Below are 19,500 nucleotides of genomic sequence, written 5' to 3' on the forward strand. Positions count from 1 at the left end.
CATCGCGGTATGACGACGTATGCGCGTGACGAAGTCCGAGTAACGGAAGTTATGGTACCCCGTAGAATCCTATACAAAAAGCTCTGTTTTCATTTCATAATTCCACAGTATTCTGGACATCTTTTGCAATTTTTTTAATGAACAATGAAGGCTGCAAAGAAGACAGTTGTAGGTGGGATCAGTGTATTAGCAGCGGACTACAGCAACACAACCAGGAGGACATTGTTGGAGCGCTAGCCGCGCTAGCCGCCGACTTCACCTTGACTTCCTACGTCTCCGGGCCGCCAAACGCATCGGGTGAAGTCCTTCGTCCTTCTGCCGATCGCTGGAACGCAGGTGAGCACGGGTGTTGATGAGCAAATGAGGGCTGGCTGGCGTAGGTGGAGAGCTAATGTTTTTAGCATAGCTCTGTGCAGTCCGGTTGCTAAGTTAGCTTCAATGGCGTCGTTAGCACAGCATTGTTAACCTTCGCCAGCCTGGAAAGCATTAACCGTGTATTTACATGTCCACGGTTTAATAGTATTGTTGATTTTCTATCTATACTTCCAGTCAGGGGTTTATTTCTTTTGTTTCTATATGCAGTTAGAACAAGATGCTATCACGTTAGATCGTAGCTAAAGCATTTCGCCGATGTATTGTCGTGGAGATAAAAGGCACTGAATGTCCATTTCGCGTTCTCGACTCTCATTTTCAAGAGGATATAGTATCCGAGGTGGTTTAAAATACAAATCTGTGATCTACAATAGAAAAAGGAGAGTGTGGAATCCAATGAGCCAGCTTGTACCTAAGTTACGGTCAGAGCGAAAAAAGATACGTCCATCGCTGCCTCTCAAGTCATTCACTGTAACGTTCCTCATCTACGAATCTTTCATCCTCGCTCAAATTAATGGGGTAATCATCACTTTCTCGGTCCGAATCTCTCTCGCTCCATTGCAAACAACGGGGAATTGTGAGGAATCCTAGCTCCTGTGACGTCACGCTACTTCCGGTACAGGCAAGGCTTTTTTTTTATCAGCGAGCAAAAGTTGCTAACTTTATCGTCGATTTTCTCTACTAAATCATTTCAGCAAAAATATGGCAATATCGCGAAATGATCAAGTATGACACATAGAATGGATCTGCTATTCCCGTTTAAATAAAAAAAAATCATTTCAGTAGGCCTTTAATGCATCCAGCGGGGCATCACAACAAAATTAGGCATAATAATGTGTTAATTCCACGACTGTATATATCGGTATCGGTTGATATCGGAATCGGTAATTAAGAGTTGGACAATATCGGAATATATCGGATATCGGCAAAAAAGCCATTATCGGACAACTCTAGAGGCGAGTCATCCAGACATGCCCGTGTTTCTCCTTCTTCTACATGTACAGACGCTTGTGGAAATCACACATGAATACCTTAAGAGAAGGAAATGCGCGATTGCAGCTATTTCGGATACAACACATCTCAGACGGCAACATAGCAATGTTGAGCGACGGTTTTGAATAAGGCCGGGAAGAACGGCAGCCTGGTGGGACATGTTTGTCAAAGAGTGTGTTGTGCCGGAGGAATGGCAAGACAACTTTCGAATGTCCGGGTCAGCTGTGATTCTACTAGCCGAAAAACTTTGTCCATTTGTCGAAGGGGAGACAACGAGAATGCGGGCTCCCGTGGATGTGATAAAAAAGGTAGCATGTGCTTTGAATTACCTGGCCGACAGGGGAAGAGTACGGAAAACAGCGAATGCATTTGGACTGGCAAAGCAGACTGTATCAGTTATTGTCCGCCATGTATGTCGAGCGATTACTCAACGTCTTGGTCCAGAGCAGACCTGGGCAAATTAAGGCCCGGGGGCCACATGCGGCCCGTTAAGCTTTTCAATCTGGCCCACCGGACATTCCCAAATCATTTCTTTAGATCTTTAAGATGAAAACTAGCTGCCATTATGATGTGCAGTGATGTTTTCTAATGACCGCAAGTCTTAAACTATACAAAGTATTTCAATGGTTGGAATCTGCGCTTATGGATGATATACCAGTTACTATGGTAATCTAATTAGTTACTACGGTAATCTAATTAGTTACTCTGGTCATCTAATTAGTTACTATGGTCATCTACGTCACAGCAGCTCAGACGAGGCACCAAGCAGTGTGGGCGGGAAGCGTTTCCAGACGCGGAAGGCGATTTTCACAACAAAGTTCTAAAGCTTAGTGATATATCAGATATATCAGATTGTAGGTGGTAGAGATGTGTGGGTAGGCAATTATTTCATCCGCAACCGCATCACAAAAGTCGTCATCCACCCGCCATCCACCCGAACTAACATTTTATCAAAACCACAACCGCCTGCCACCCGCCACCCACCCGTTGTTATATATCTAATATAGACGATGCAAAGCAGAAAGGAGACTGATCCAATGCAGCAGAGACATTCAATGCGTGCCACGCATTAATATCTCTTGGCCATGGCTAAGAGATATTAATGTGTGATAATATTATTGTCATTTCCATTAAGAAAGTGTTGACTATTATTGTTATTTTTTTCCCCTGGTCTTTAGTATTCCCTTTTTGCTGCCGGCGTTGCCATCTTTTAATTTTTTTCTTCTTCTGCTGTTGTGTTGTGCTGTGTCACGCCAAATTTCTTCCCCCTACAAAAACCTCCCCCCCCCCCATTTACTTCCGTGGTCATGTTTCCTCTTACGTCATTGACAACGATCGATAGCACTTCGGCTTTGACTGCCCATCGCTGGAAGGATACTTCGTCTTTGACAGCTGCTGGAATCTGAAGAAATCGATTATTGTTTTTTTTTTGTACAGGCGCGAAACAGGACAGTCGCGTGCCGGTTAAAGACCCCCGGCAACTTTGTGACTTTATTGGACGCAGCCCCGGAAGTAAATGGGGGGGGAAGGTGTTTGTAGGGGGGAAGAAATTTGGCGTGACAGCTATAGCAGTGCCTGATGAATAATTGCCTGTTTCAAAGAGTGCTGCTCGTTTTTCGTATGCGGGTAACAACATTTAACTATGTATATATATTTCCAAATTGGTTCAACCGCCACCCGCCCGAATCTATTAAAAAAAATATTTTTTTTCTCGTCATGCATCCGCCCGACCCGCGGATTACCTGCAAACCGCGCATCTCTAGTAGGTGGGTTTATTTTGTACCCGTCGTGTTCATATTTCACTGTTTGTTGCATTTTTGTTGCGTTTCACTTGATTGTAAAATATGTCGATTGAAAGGGGTGTGACATTCATATTTTGTCAATATTCAGTGTTTTAGCGTTCATAGAAAAATGTAAAATTCCATTACGTTTTTTAAGGTGGTCTGTCATAACGTTTTTAGCATTCAATCAGACATTGTTGTGAGGTTTTGTATTAGTGTTCCTAAAAATAGATATACCGGCCCCCAGACACATTTTTTTTTCTAAATGTGGCCCCCGAGTCAAAATAATTGCCCAGGCCTGGTCCAGAGTATATAAAGTCACCAAAAACGGAGGCAGAATGGAAAATGAAGGTGAAGGCAAGTGCGTGTCCTGACCAGACATCTAGATCCCGAGATTAATTGTTGTAAAATGTTCTTTATCACATTGTTTACTTTCTTGTGTCCATTCAAGATTTGATGGCTCAGGTGTGATTTACTACAATAACAGAAAGAGCAGCCATTTTTGTATATCTTTGCACAAGTCGCAGATAAGAAAGAATACATTTCCAGGTCAGAGGTGAATATGACGCGCGCATTTTTTTCGCGCATGCGTACTAGGTCGCGTTGCGGTGGCGGACGGAGGGGGGAGGGGGTCTTAAACGGTGGCATTGTGTGTGTGTGGGCAAGGATAAGGTTAGGTGGCATATACCCTGAATCACCTTAGTTTAGTTTAGAAGGGGCCTCAGACTAGCGCTTCTTGTGCCCGTACCCGCTCCACTACAGATCCTCCCTTCAACCAGGAACAGCGTCTGGAATTAAGGCCCCTGCCCGCTTTTTCACCAGTGGGGGGCGCCACCAGCTCTTCCTCCTGCAAGGCTGCCTCCTACTGCAAGGCTGCCTCCTACTGCAAGGCCGCCGCTGCCAGCTCTTCATACGGCAAGGCCGCGTCCTCCTGAAAGGCCGACGCCACGAGCTCTTCGTCCAGCGAGGTCGCCACTTCCGCGTTCGTCCTTGCAGTCTTTTGTTTGTCTGATTAATCTCGGAATAAAACTTGTTTTACCCGGAAACCTATCTTGTCCTGCATCCTGGAATCACGACCTTCGTCGCTAACGTGCGACCCGACCTTCAAACCCTTGTGGAGTTTAACTTTCCGATGCTTTTGAAAAGTTTGGTAAAACTTCAAATTGTACAACTTTTGGGGTGTTTGGCAGTTTCCCCGTAATTCATATTTATTCAAAATATAATTATTTCAGGATTTTCCCTGACTGACTTTGTTCAAAGTAATCATTATAGTCCCTACACAGGAGCTCTGTGATGATGTTTGCGTTTCTCTTTCCAGTGTGTGTCTATATTTAGGACTTCCCGGCACTTGTTCTCTCTGGAGCGTGTGAGTATGCTGAGAACCTCATGAGTCAAATTCCTGTTTGCTATTGACATGCGGACGTTACAAATCCAAGGAAAAACTGGAATAACACTGCAAAACAGGGCTCAACCTAAATGTTTTTACTCAGTCCTAAAAGTTATCTCCAACTCTTTCATAAGTTAGTGTGTTTGGATAGAGGGTCAACCCAGTCCAAAGACGACTTGGTGTTGACAGGTGATCCGTCAGGGTGTTGTTTTGTCGCATCACTTTTACAGACTTGTGTTCTTTTCTTGCCCAAAAGTTCTTTCCCGCACTCGGCTGTGCGTCTTTGCATTCTGATGAGCCAGCAAGCAAAGCCACTCAGGCACACAAAGCAGTCACTGACCTTCTCCCGCGTGACCCGGCCTGGCGTATCCAATACGCCTGTTTAACATTGGCCGACAAGGACGCCGTCGAGGGGGCAGGGAGGAAGTAGGAATATATTTGCGGCGCCAATACTGCTAATGTGACCACGCTGCCTGATGAAACTTATGAGGATTAAAAGATGGCAAGCATTTAAAGGCCTACTGAAAGCCACTACTACCGACCACGCAGTCTGATAGTTTATATATCAATGATGAAATCTTAACATTGCAACACATGCCAATACGGCCGGGTTAACTTATAAAGTGCAATTTTAAATTTCCCGGGGAACTTCCGGTTGAAAACGTCAATGTATGATGACGTTTGCGCGTGACGTCAATGGTTGAAACGGAAGTATTCGGACACATTGTATCACAATACAAACAGCTCTGTTTTCATCGCAAAATTCGACAGTATTCTGGACATCTGTGTTGGTGAATCTTTTGCAATTTGTTTAATGAACAATGGAGACTGCAAAGAAGAAAGCTGTAGGTGGGATCGGTGTATTAGCGGCTGGCTGTAGCAACACAGCCAGGAGGACTTTGACTTGGATAGCAGACGCGCTATCCGACGCTAGCCGCCGACCGCATCGATGATCGGGTGAAAACCTTCGTCGCGCCGTCGATCGCTGGAACGCAGGTGAGCATGGGTGTTGATGAGCAGATGAGGGCTGGCGTAGTTGGAGCGCTGATGTTTTTATCATAGCTCTGACGAGGTCCCGTAGCTAAGTTAGCTTCAATGGCGTCGTTAGCAACAGCATTGCTAGGTTTCGACAGGCGGCACAGCATTAACCGTGTAGTTACAGGTCCAGCGTTTGGTTCGGTGTCTCCTGATAGTAGTATTGTTGATCTGCTGTCTATCCTTCCAGTCAGGGGCTTATTTCTCTTGTTTCTATCTGCATTTAAGCACGATGCTATCACGTTAGCTCCGTAGCTAAAGTGCTTCACCGATGTATTGTCGTGGGGATATAAGTCACTGTGAATGTCCATTTTGCGTTCTCGACTCTCATTTTCAAGAGGATATAGTATCCGAGGTGGTTTAAAATACAAATCCGTGATCCACAATAGAAAAAGGAGAAAGTGTGGATTCCAATGAGCCCTTTTAGCTAAGTTACGGTCAGAGCGAAAAAAGATACGTCCTACACTGCACTCTAGTCCTTCACTCTCACGTTCCTCATCCACAAATCTTTCATCCTCGCTCAAATTAATGGGGTTATCGTCGCTTTCTCGGTCCGAATCGCTCTCGCTGCTGGTGTAAACAATGGGGAAATGTTAGGTGCCCTTCAACCTGCGACGTCACGCTACTTCTGGTACAGGCAAGGCATTTTTTAATCAGCAACCAAAAGTTGCAAACTTTATCGTCGATGTTCTCTACTAAATCCTTTCAGCAAAAATATGGCAATATCGCGAAATGATCAAGTATGACACATAGAATAGATCTGCTATCCCCGTTTAAATAAAACAAATTCATTTCAGTAGGCCTTTAAGGAAGGTTGTTGTCTTCCTAAATTCTTTAAAATGGCTTGTTTTCTGTAGAGACTCTTCCCACCCCCACCAAGGACTGTTTTCACTGCTGGACTCTAGAAAGAGGTTCCGCAGCCTCCATAGCAGAACCTTCAGGTTCTGTAACAGCTTCTTCCCTCAGGCCATAAGACTCTTGAACGCATCATAATAATTCCCTCAATTCCCCCCAAAAACGGATTAACTCGCTGGAATATAAAGACAATATAACATACATCCATAAACGTGGATGCACATGCAAAAGTGCAATACATGTATATGTATAGTAATCTATTTATTTATATCTGCACCTTATTAGTCTTTTATCCTGCACTACAACGAGCTAATGCAACGACATGTCGTTCTTATCTGTACTGTAAAGTTGAAATTTGAATGATAATAAAAGAAAGTCTAAGTCTCTAAATCTAAGTTTAAGAACCCCAACATCCTAATTTGCATTCACTTGAAATTAGTCGCACTTCTGTAGTTGCAGGAAACTGCAAAATCCAAGCCACATTGAACGTATCGGAGACATGCTAACAAAAACAACAATGGAGGAAAACAAAGGTCTGTTGTATTTTTGCATGTGGCTGTTGGCGAGACATTCTATCCAAGAGGAGACTGAGGACTGCTGCAGTAAAGGGGAGACTGTGGAGTTAAATACTTCAGTGATCAGAGTAGGGATGTCACGATAAATGTTTTTTTTTAATTTTTATTATGAATCAGTCCAACAAAATAATACACAATAACAATAATAATACAATTCCAATTCCAAAACCAAACCTGGCCCAGCAACATTCAGAATAGCAATCAACAGAGCAATTGAGAGGACACACAAACATGACAAAACAATCCAAAAGTAGCCAAACAAAAATGAATAATATCAACAACAGTATCAATTAGGGCTGGGCGATATGGCCTTTTTTTTTAATATGTCACGATACACGATGTACAGTATATCTCAATATTTTTGCCTTGATGCATATAATCACAGTAGTATGATGATTCTATGTGTCTACATTAAAACATTCTTGTTCATACTGCATTAATATATGCTCATTTTAAACTTTCATGCAGAGAGGGAAATCACAACCAAGTCAATTTACCAAAACTGTATTTATTAAACAGTTATTAAGCAGTGGCACAAACATTCATGTCATTTCAAAACAAAAAGTGCAAGATTGTCAGAGACATTTTAAAACAAGCTATTAGTGCACTTTTGTGCATGATGTCATTAAGATGACATATCAAAACTACACTAAATTAAAGTGCAGTTTTTGTACAGAATGCCACTACAATAGTTTAAAACAAATAAAGTGCACTTTTGTGCATGATGTCACACAAGATATTTCAATAAGTGTCAAATAAAAATTAGCTGCTTAATAGGAAATCAAATTGTGTACGTCCTTCGCTATGTGGTAGGTTCCTGCGTTGTTGACTATTTTTTTCATACGGTGTTGATGTGGAAATGGTTGCTTCGGCATTTTGTGGGTGTTGCACCGAACGGAGATGTTGACATGCGGAGTTTCAAGCACGCTTCATTCTCTAGCGGGTGACTTTTCAAATGATGCTACATATTAGCAGTAATGCTACTTTTTGTAGCAACGCTTTTGCCCCACACTTGACAAATCACGGTTGTCTGTTCGACATATTCCCACTTGAAGCCAGACCACCGCCAGACGATGGACCCCCTGCTGTTTCTCTTGGGAATTAATTCTTCCTTCATTTGTTACCAGATTCGCACCTTCTTTCTCTCGTATTACCACTCGCACCGCAGCTAACGTTACCCATGCCGCTACCTCTATGCTCCGCGAGGGCGTATATGTATGTGACGTATGTAAGAAGGTGCGCTTGTTTTACATCTCTGTGAGAAGCAGAGACAAGAAAGAGTGATAAAAGCCTGCAGTGTAATGCCCGCAGCTAAAAGCAACTGCGTGAGAACTTATACTCGAATATCACGATATAGTTATTTTCTATATCGCACAGAGACAAACCCGCGATATATCGAGTATATTCGATATATCGCCCAGCCCTAGTATCAATAATCGATAAAAAGGTAATAATGATTAGGCCTGGGCCAATATTCGATAAAGTCAATTAACCGACGATAAATGAAAATGAACGCCGGTAAGTTTTCCAGCGTCGATAAATCGCCATGCACATGCTTCAAGAGCTTCCAGCTTTTCGTCACTTTTAGCAGCTACGCGTGATTGTACCATAGCGTAATGAACAGAAGGGGGTGAATTATCTTGCCCTCATTAGTGAAGTGTGAAGTGAAGTGAATTATATTTATACAGCGCTTTTCTCTAGTGACTCAAAGCGCTTTACATAGTGAAACCCAATATCTAAGTTACATTTAAACCAGTGTGGGTGGCACTAGGGATGATGTTTGATAAGGAATTATCGAGTTCGAGCTTATTATCGAATCCTCTTATCGAACCGATTCCTTATCGATTCTCTTATCGAGTCCAGATAGGTTGTTGTATATGGAAAAAAACACACAATATTTGGTTTAACAAAAGCTCACTTTTATTATATAATAAAAAAATAAAATCTAATAAATAAATAAATATTGACTGTTACCCACCTAAAAAAATAAAATAAAATAAATAAATATTGACTGTTGTTACCCAAAGTATATTAAGTAGGATTTTTCAGAGAAACAAATATATGCAGTAACACAAAAACAACCTGTCTCTGTGATCACTATAGGTGTATAAATAATAATATAGTGTTAAATAAAATCAGTCCCTTGGGCACAAAACTGAAAATAATACAGCTCTCCAAAAAGTGCACTTCTGCTGCTATTTGACTTAACTGTTATGATGCTTTGACATTTTTGCACTTTATTTCTTTATTGAAAGAAAATTCTATGAAGAGAAAAGTTCTTTGCAAATGTGGTTACAATGCTAAAAAATGAAAAGTTAAAGCTAAAAAAAGAAATACACTTTATTGAGTTAACATTATTTCTTTATAAGGGGGAAAATGTTATGAGCTAGAGAATATAACAACTACACTACCCAGCATGCAACGGGAGTTACGAGCATGCGCGGTAGCCCCGAAAAGTGTTGCATGTTGCCACGCTGTGAAAGTAAACGTCAAGAACTCAGCCAACACGCCTCGTCTGCATTATTTATAATTAGACAAACAACACATCTACAGTGTGATTTTGTTTTGTTTACAAGGAAAGAAAAACAAAAGTTAAAAAAGGGAGATATGTTGTATATATATGTATGTGCTGCAGTTGTTTTAAGAACGTTGCGACAGCTGCCGTAAAGGAGGTGCGTTGCTAGCCTGGTTGCTATGTTTCCGGTTGGTCGTAAAAGTGTTCGTCATGTGTTTTACCCTGCTAAAATCTCTCAGTAACGTTATTCGATGGATTATAGCTTTTGTTTTGAACTTTATTACACCTTGGAGCGCTTTTTCCCGTCCATTGTTTTCCTGCTTTCGCTATCTGCGCCTAATGACTGAGCTATGTGACGTCATTTCTTGTGATGTCCAACGGAGCATTTCTGGTCGGGACGGGATTCGAATAAAGAATCAAGTCTTTTCCTTTACTATATTGGTCTGGATAACGGGTACTCGTTCTCAAAAAGGGATTCGAGTCCGAGGACTCGATTATTTTCTTATCAAACAACCGGGAAAACCGGTTTCGAGTATCATCCCTAGGTGGCACTGGGGGCAAGTGGGTAAAGTGTCTTGCCCAAGGACACAACGACAGTGACTAGGATGGCGGAAGCAGGGATCGAACCTGCAACTCTCAAGTTGCTGGCACGGCCACTCTACCAACCGAGCTATACCGCCCCAAAGTGTCTTTGACTCTTTGTAAAGCGACGCAGGGCCGCCGCCGGCCCGCTAGCATCACACAATGCAACTAGTTAGCATGTAGCAGCTAACATGGACAAAATGATCACAAAACCAAAATGCCAAGGCAGCAGTGTGGGAATATTTCAGTTTAAACCTTTGAAACAAGATGAGCCTATACAGACAGAGAAGTCGCAAATACAACAACAACGCCCACTTGCTATACAACCACTCGACAGTCCAAACTCAATTGGCACTCACTTAGCGTTTGGTGAAGAAGCCGGGTGACAGGTCAGTCACCGTCAGTGTAAACAAAATAGTGTGTGCTCACAGAAAGCGTGGTTCAATACATTATCCAAGACATGCTGCCATTGAATACTGTTATAAAACTAGCCTTTTTTAAATGTGCTGTCATGTTCTCATGTTGGTGTTCCTCACTCGAAATCTGCCAAACCTAATTTTCTATGACAGTTTATAGATCTGTTTAAACTGTAGTGTTTATATTGTTACTATGCACTTTTGTTTAAGAAGGTCCTAACTTGATTGTCAGGTAAGTAGTAGATGTCTGCCTACATGTTCAATATTGAAGTGCAACTTTGTTTGTCAACACTTTATTTATATATTTTATTTGTTGTTATTAGAGATGTCCGATAATGGCTTTTTTGCTGATATCCGATATTCCGATATTGTCCAACTCTTAATTACCGATTCCGATATCAACCGATACCGATATATACAGTCGTGGAATTAACACATTATTATGCCTAATTTTGTTGTGATGCCCCGCTGGATGCATTAAACAATGTAACAAGGTTTTCCAAAATAAATCAACTCAAGTTATGGAAAAAAATGCCAACATGGCACTGCCATATTTATTATTGAAGTCACAAAGTGCATTATTTTTTTTTTAACATGCCTCAAAACAGCAGCTTGGAATTTGGGACATGCTCTCCCTGAGAGAGCATGAGGAGGTTGAGGTGGGCGGGGTTGGGGGGGGGGGTCTAGGGGGTAGCGGGGGTGTATATTGTAGCGTCCCGGAAGAGTTATTGCTGCAAGGGGTTCTGGGTATTTGTTCTGTTGTGTCTATGTTGTGTTACGGTGCGGATGTTCTCCCGAAATGTGTTTGTCATTCTTGTTTACGTACAGCGGCGTTATAAAAAGGCATACATTTTACTTTTTGAAACCGGTACCGATAATTTCTGAACCGATACCGATAATTTCCGATATTACATTTTAAAGCATTTATCGGTCGATAATATCGGCAGCCCGATATTATCGGACATCTCTAGTTGCTATGATTGTTTAGTTTAGTTTATTAAGGATCCCCATTAGTCTACACCGCAGTGGAGACTATTCTTCCTGGGGTCCAGGCAAAAAACATCACACAATCACAAAACAAAAGATTAAAATGCAGTACAACATGATCAAATAATAAAATGTTGTAATACAAAAATAGCAACAACAAAGAACCAAAAAAATAATAATAACTTCGAGTTTACATAATATTGTTCATACCAAAGATAAAAAGAGCAATATAAAAATAGATATATATATATTTTTGCAAAAAAAAAAATAAAACAAAGAACCAATGGCTTAAAATATATACATTAGTGTACCAAAGACAAACAGTAAGTGACGAAAAAAGTTCCATCCACCATTTTCTACTGCTTGTCCCATAATCAATAAAATAGTCAATAAAAACAGTCATGACATTAGGTACAATCTAGAATAATCTCTTTCCGCAATACTTCTCCTCTTAGTCTATTCTTAAAACCCACTCTGCTGGTGATTGATACCAGATATTGTGTATATTTGAGCACCCTCATCCCCTCCTTAAAATATGTTATTGCTTTTAGTTGTAATGTTTATTCAAGAGACGTCTGCCTTTGTTTGTCAACACTTTATTTAGCTATTTTATTTATTGTTATGATTGTGTTTATTTGAGCCCTCCATCCCTGCCTCAAGATAATTTATTGCTTTTAGTTGTAATTTTTATTCAAGTGCAAAATTTTGCTAATAGACAAAGTATATTTTATTGTTATTATTTGTTTGTTTTATTCAACTTGGAGATTTAAATGTTTTCATTCCAATTACAACGTTCAAATACACAAGAAATAAAAGTTTATTGCATTTGAAAGGATATACAGTACAGGCCAATGCATTTTTCTTTATTTTCATGACTATTTACACTGTAGATTGTCACTGAAGGCATCAAAATTATGAATGAACACATGTGGACTTATGTACTTACAAAAAAAGGTGAAATAACAGAAAACATTTTTTATATTCTAGTTTCTTCAAAGTAGCCACCCTTTGCTCTGGTTACTTTTTTGCACACTCTTGGCATTCTCTCAATGAGCTTCAAAAGGTAGTCACCTGAAATGGTTTTCACTTCACAGGTGTGCTTGAAGCTCATAGAGAGAATGCCAAGAGTGTGTAAAGCAGTAATCAGAGCAAAGGGTGGCTATTTTGAAGAAACTAGAATATAAAACATGTCTGTTATTTCACCTTTTTTTGTTAAGTACATAAGTCCACATGTGTTCATTCATAGTTTTGATGCCTTCAGTGACAATCTACAATGTAAATAGTCATGAAAATAAAGAAAACGCATTGAATGAGGAGAAGGTGTGTCCAAACTTTTGGCCTGTACTGTACATGCATTATTATTACGTATTATTAAATTAAAGGTTAATTTGGATTTTGGTCTCATAAATATCATGGCAATATCGTTTATCTGCAATAATTTGTTGGTCAATATATCAAGCAACATTTTTGATCAGCCCAGGCCTATTTCTAACCACTGGAAAAGATTAGCAGTGGTCCAGCTTCTACAGTTTTCCAGCTGAAGTCAACAAGGTCCTTCAATGGTGCTACTGGGGCTTGCTCCTCACCCACAGCTAGGCTTCCTGCTCATGCTTGAAGTATGTCTAGGCGGTCTGTTGCTTCACTGCATTTTGAACCGGCGGTGTCCTTCTCGTTTGGTGCTGATGCTGCCCAGTCTAGGCCGAGACAGTCTAAAGCAGGGGTGCTCATTACGTCGATCGCGATCTACCAGTCGATCGCGGAGGTTGTGTCAGTCGTTCGCCAGCCAGGCATTAAAAAAATAGTCCTAAAAATGAGCGATCATAAATCTTCACTATGACGTCACTTTCGTCACTTGATTGACATTCACGGCACCCGAGGGTCTTCTGAGATGACGCTGGCTGCTGCCAGCTCATTATTAAGAAAAAATTACAGACAGGAAGGCGAGAAACACTTTTTATTTCAACAGACTCTGGCGCCGTACCTGTCGTCAAAACTCCAAAGACCGACTGCACAGTTCCTGCCTTCACAATAAAAGCTCTGCTTCATCCTGCCTGCGCTAAGAGTCTCAGAAAGCTGGCGTGCTCAAGCTAGCAAGCTACGGAGTTTGCCGCCAATGTATTTCTTGTAAAGTGTATGCAAAGGAGTATGGAAGCTGGACAAATAAGATGACAAAAACCAACCACTTTCATGTGGTATAGGACAGAAAGAAGGACTTTTTTCTCCTCCATTTGAAAATGCGGACGTTATCAGCACCACTGTCTTATTCCAATCAAAGCAAGTCATTAGAATCAGGTAATACACCAACTTATATTCTTGTCTTCATGAAAGAAAGGAATCTATATGTGTTAAACATGCATGTATTATCATTAAACACCTTTATCTTGTTAACAATATTAACTATATGTGTTAAACATGCTTGTATTATCTTTAAACACCTTTAACTTGTTAATAATATTAACTATATGTGTTAAACATGCGTGTATTATCATTAAACACCTTTAACTTGTTAACAATATTAAGTATATGTGTTAAACATGCTTGTATTATCTTTAAACACCTTTAACTTGTTAATAATATTAACTATATGTGTTAAACATGCTTGTATTATCATTAAACACCTTTAACTTGTTAACAATATTAAGTATATGTGTTAAACATGCTTGCATTATCTTTAAACACCTTTAACATGTTAACAATATTAACTATATGTATTAAACATTCTTGTATTATCATTAAACACCTTTAATTTATGAACAATATTAACTATATGTGTTATACATGCTTGCATTATCATTAAACACCTTTAACTTGTTAACAAAACATATATTTCATAAATAAGTAAATATAAATTATATATATGAATGAGGTAGATCCCCACGACTTGATCAATTGAAAAGTAGCTCGCCTGCAGAAAAAGTGTGAGCACCCCTGGTCTAAAGGGAAGGCAGCGGCTCCCGGCGTCTACTCTTCTACCCCACTACTCTTATTTTGGCAGATATCTCCACTAGAAATAGACGTTTCTTCAAAGCCATTTCTCGCTACTGCTATCCTTGAGCCTAAGTTGTGAACGCTGTTAACGCTCTGCTGGCCTTATTGACCAGCCTTCCCTCTTCAGTAATTCGGCTCAAATCCTCCATGCTAGATCTAAGGATTTTGAAGTCCTATAATAGTATAGGATTTCATTTATATAGCGTTTTTTTTCTAGTGACCCAAAGCGCATTACACTGAGAAGCCGTTATGAAGTACATTCAGTCCACATTTGTAACCACAGCTGCCCTGGGGTAGACTGCTGGAAACGCGGCTGCCAATTTGCGCCTACGACCTCTCCGGCCGCCACCAGACATTCGTTCACATTCATACACCAGTGTGGGCAAGGTGAGTGAAGTCTCCTGACCAAAGACAACAGCAGTGACTAGGATGGCAGAAGTGGCAGACATACCAGGAACCTCAAGTTTCTGGACGGCTACTCTGCCATTTGAGCCACGTCGACCATTCTTCAGTCTGCTGGAAGAGGTAAATGCTGTACTTTTATCATTACATTACAGTGTTTCCCATAAACTGCCAAGATACCTGTGGCGGTGGGGGCGTGGCTATGGGGCCTGGTCACCATGACATCATCGGGTAATTTGCATAATTTACTACAATGATATGATTTTCTCTAAAAAGGCTCAAAAAATGTATACTTACTAATTAATAATAACAGTTTTCTTTTAAACGTCCATCCATCCATTTTACAATATAATTACAACACTTTATGTACATATTTATATACAGATTTGAACAATAAGTTATTCACTGAAATATATTTATTAATTGTGGTTCTTACAAAAAATATGTCTTATAAAATATAAAAGCTAAAATGTCTCTTAAAGCTCTGCCCCTTTAGTTAGTGCATACTAAATAATTTAACTTTAGCCTACTACTACAACCATATTATTTACCAGCAACATAAAGTGAAAGAGGCAGAGGTGTCCTGCCACAGTCAGTAACAAATAAACAGAAAACAGTAGTGGTCAAATACAAATAAGGCAACAAGAGAAGTATCCTACGCTTCTCTTTTGTAAAGTAAATCTGAACAGCCTATATGGGCATCTACATCAACTATATGATTTGCCTGAGAAGCTGGACAGGACAAAAAAAAAACTTTAAAAAAAAATATTTTATTTGTGGCGGACGTAATTCTTTCGTGGCGGGCCGCCACAAATAAATGAATGTGTGGGAAACACTGCATTACTTCATAAAACTTCTGTAGTTGCCGTTGTATGGTTTTTCAAACAATACGTTTCACCTAAAAGTTTGCTTTTAATGCATTTTACATGTTAAAATTGTGCTGTTTAGATTGAAAGGTACATACAGGTTTTGGAGCAACATATGTTGCCATCCAAGCAACGTTAGCGCGGACGCCCCTGCTTATTTCAGCAAGACAATGCCAAGCCACGTGTTACAACAGCATGGCTTCATAGTAAAAGAGTGCGGGTACTTGACTGGCCAGCCTGTAGTCCAGACCTGTCTCCCATTAAAATTGTGTGGCGCATTATGAAGCCTAAAATACCACAACTAAGGCCCCGGTTTTGTTGAACAACTTAAGCTGTACATCAAGCAAGAAAGGGAAATAATTCCACCTGAAAAGCTTTAAAAATTGATCTCCTCAGTTCCCAAACGTTTACTTGCTTTTAATGCATGTTACATGTTAAAATTGTACTGTTTAGATTAAATTGATTTAAATTCATTTGAATTCGGAGCTCTGTCACAGGACCAATTGAGCTTGTGAATTGAAATACCACTAGTACTTTATAGTGCCTGGTTTTGTATAAATAGCAAAGAGAGCATGAGACACGTTAAACCAGGGGTGTCCAAACTTTTTGACATGGGTACTCAAAAAAATTGAGAAATCAAGACTAATTTAGTGCAAAGAAACGTAGTTAGTGACAAATCTGCTTAACCAACAAGTAGTTATGGGTACAAAAGTATGTATTTTTTGTACCCAAGTAAGAAGCCATTTGCACCAACAGGTGCGTTTTTGGGCGCTTTTTGTCATACTGCTGCATTGCAGGTAACCTTTTAATGAGTGCACATCCATTTGCAGACCTAAAGATGCCAGACCAGATTTACTTTTTTTCTCTTACCTCTCGTCCAGTCAGGACGTGCCGCGCCAGCTTCACCTTGGCAAAATTCCCCTTTCCGATGGTCTTGAGGAGGCGGTAATTCCCGATGTGGGGGTGCTCTTCCGTGGAGGTGAAGGAGTTGCGACATCGCGGCAGGCTGTGGCGACTCGCAGACTTGGTCGGGGGAACTGGAGGCTCTGCGAAGCCATCCACTGACGAGTGCTGCAAGAAAGAAAGAAAAAAAAACCCGAATGAGATTAGAAACATCCTCGTCGCCATCTAGTTTTCAATTTCTACAGTCTAATATATATTATACTGTATATGTGTTTATACAATGAGCATGTGCAGTATGTATAGAGGACAGAAATAAACTAAATTCAAACCCGAGACAGCTTCTTTACGTTTGTGATTTTTTTGTACATTTGTTGACATGTGCAATACATAAAAAGTGTAAATAATGACACCACAGAATGCTAAAAAACTGTGATAACAAACATAAACCAGATTATGGAATTTACTATCATACACGTGTACCTGTGCAGGCTATTCAGTATAATATGGCTAATGAGTCGCGTGATATAAGCTATATACATGATGCCGACGATAGAACTCTTTGTCACGCTTCGGTTGCATGTTTATGCGGGGTTCGTTCTCCCAAGATGCAGCAGGATCTCCAGAGGCAAGGTGCAGGTAAGGAAATGATTTAATGTCCATAAATCAGACAGAATACAAACAAAAGCAACACGTGCCGAATGCACAGGGAGCAAAGCTAAAGCTTAGCAAAAGGAAAACAAGCATAGGAATCGAAAAGCTAACGGTGTAACGTGTTGTATGGAAGCAAATAAGACATCCAGACCGAGTGCGGCGAAAGGCAGGAACAAATAGCTCTCTGATTAGTGCCCGGGGGCAGGTGAGCGTCCCGCCGAACACTAATCAGAGGCAGGTGAAAATAATCAGCACCCATGACAACCAAGAAACACAAACCCAGGGGTGCTGAAACAGAACTAAGGGAGTCTTAAACTAAAACAAAACATGATCCGGGCAACGAATCATCACACTTTTAGTACTATCGCCATATCGTGATAATGCATATTGATTAGGGCTGGGCTATATGGTCAAAAGCTATAATCACGATATACGCTTTTTATATTGATTGATATCGATAATTATTGATACTTTTTATGACATATTTAAGCCTGCCAATAAATACAGTAAAACAATTTCTATTGCTATTTATCAGTGGAGAGTGTGTCTGGGAGCCAGGTAGGATGAGCGCGGTAATAAGATATATTTTTTTACATCGGTAATATAATAAAGTAGATTTGAAGGTGTTTGCAGATTTGAGACACCAGATGGCAGTAGTGTGTAAGCTATTAAACACTACACAGAGTAGTTTGGAAAGCTACTCATTAAACCGAGACATAGGAAGTGACAGGGTGTTGCCGCACTGTCTGCATTAAAACCAACAAAACTTAAGACAAGTTTCTGTTATTGAGTTGATATATCAATCAAAGTTTATCTATATAGCCCTTAATCACAAGTGTCTCAAAGGGCTGCACAAGCCACAACGGCAGCCTGGGCTTGAATCCCACATCAGGGCATGAAAAAACTCAACCCAAGATATTACAGTTTCTCTTCTCACTCCAGGCAGTGAATCCACAGCAAGAAGACAGAAAGACAACGCAACCACACTAGTGTTATGAGAGTAGCCTGTGTGTGTGTGTGTGCTCCTTTAAGAATGGCAGTGTGTTGGGTGAGTGACATGAGTGGAAGAGTTAGCATGCAGCGGAAGTGGGGTTTTGTCCTGCAGATGTAAGAATGAAGCGACCAAATTGTCACGAATCGCTGGCCAAGTCATTCCGACAGGAGAGCGAAGCTTTGCAGACCCATTGTTGGGTAAGGTGAAAGGTGTTACCCCCGACAAAAACATCAGCCCAGAAGGTAACGTCACCCCTAATCTCCTCGACTACAATCTGCTGGTGTACCTTAGTTGATACTGTTATGGGATTGGCTGTTAGCGTGTCCCTCCCATTGCTCAGTGAATACTGTTAACCGTGACACTTCCTGTTTCCTGTTTGCTGGGTTCCCAAAGCGCGAGTGACTTCATGAAACTAATCTTGCTTAAAAATTTCTGGTTTCTTCCCACCAATAAAAATTTCTATATATCGAGTATTTCTATGAACGCATTTTATATTGATAGAGTATGTGTCCATCGCGGTAAATAATGAAAACTTGTTATTGGCCCAGCACTAATCTTGATGAAACATTCTAGCTGTGTCCCGCAAATTTGACAGCGACAAGATAATGACCACGTCCTCGACTCAATGTAGCATTCACGCTAGCATCTAAAATCCCCCCACGGTGCAAAGCCACGTCTAAGTCAACGATCCTCGACTCGATGGCGGCAAATAAATAACGTTTCTTACAAGTATCATTATCACTTGAGCATGAGGAATAACTAAACATGCTACACTACACACCGTAGGAGGATATGCTAACCGCTAAGGTAGAGCTCTAGAATGTAAACAGAGGTGGGCGGATCAATACAAATATCAACAGTAACGATACTAAGTATAATAGCAGTATATAGTCGACACTACAGTGGTTACATCGATATTTTTGATTTGTCAAAAAATCTAAAAAACTTGTCATTTTTATCATTGTTTACTTGGGCACAGGAGGACTTTAAGGGCAAAATCCAAAGGATTTAAATAAGAGCCAATAGTAGGAAAGTGTCACGCTCTGGTCGCATTGTAGAAAGAGACGTCTTCCTAAGATGCGGAAGGACAGGTGCATGATTTCATTTTTTAAGCAAGGCTAAAACACAAAAACAGAGAAGCGCACAGGAGCCCAAGGCAAAAACTTAGGTTGTTCTTAGCCTTGGGTCAAAAAACATG

At 40.5% G+C, this 19,500-nt stretch overlaps 1 protein-coding gene across 2 annotated transcripts in view; it reads right to left on the minus strand.

Moving 5' to 3' along the window:
- Positions 1 to 19,500, minus strand: part of mark1 (MAP/microtubule affinity-regulating kinase 1) — a 124,268-nt gene that overhangs the window by 87,888 nt on the left and 16,880 nt on the right. For both annotated transcript variants that reach the window (XM_062058065.1, XM_062058066.1), the window contains exon 2: positions 16,625 to 16,825. In XM_062058065.1, the coding sequence (XP_061914049.1) occupies positions 16,625 to 16,825 (201 nt within the window). The remainder of the gene's footprint in view (positions 1 to 16,624; positions 16,826 to 19,500) is intronic.

The sequence above is a fragment of the Entelurus aequoreus genome, linkage group LG09, assembly GCF_033978785.1.
Source record: "Entelurus aequoreus isolate RoL-2023_Sb linkage group LG09, RoL_Eaeq_v1.1, whole genome shotgun sequence".
Classification (NCBI taxonomy): domain Eukaryota; kingdom Metazoa; phylum Chordata; class Actinopteri; order Syngnathiformes; family Syngnathidae; genus Entelurus; species Entelurus aequoreus.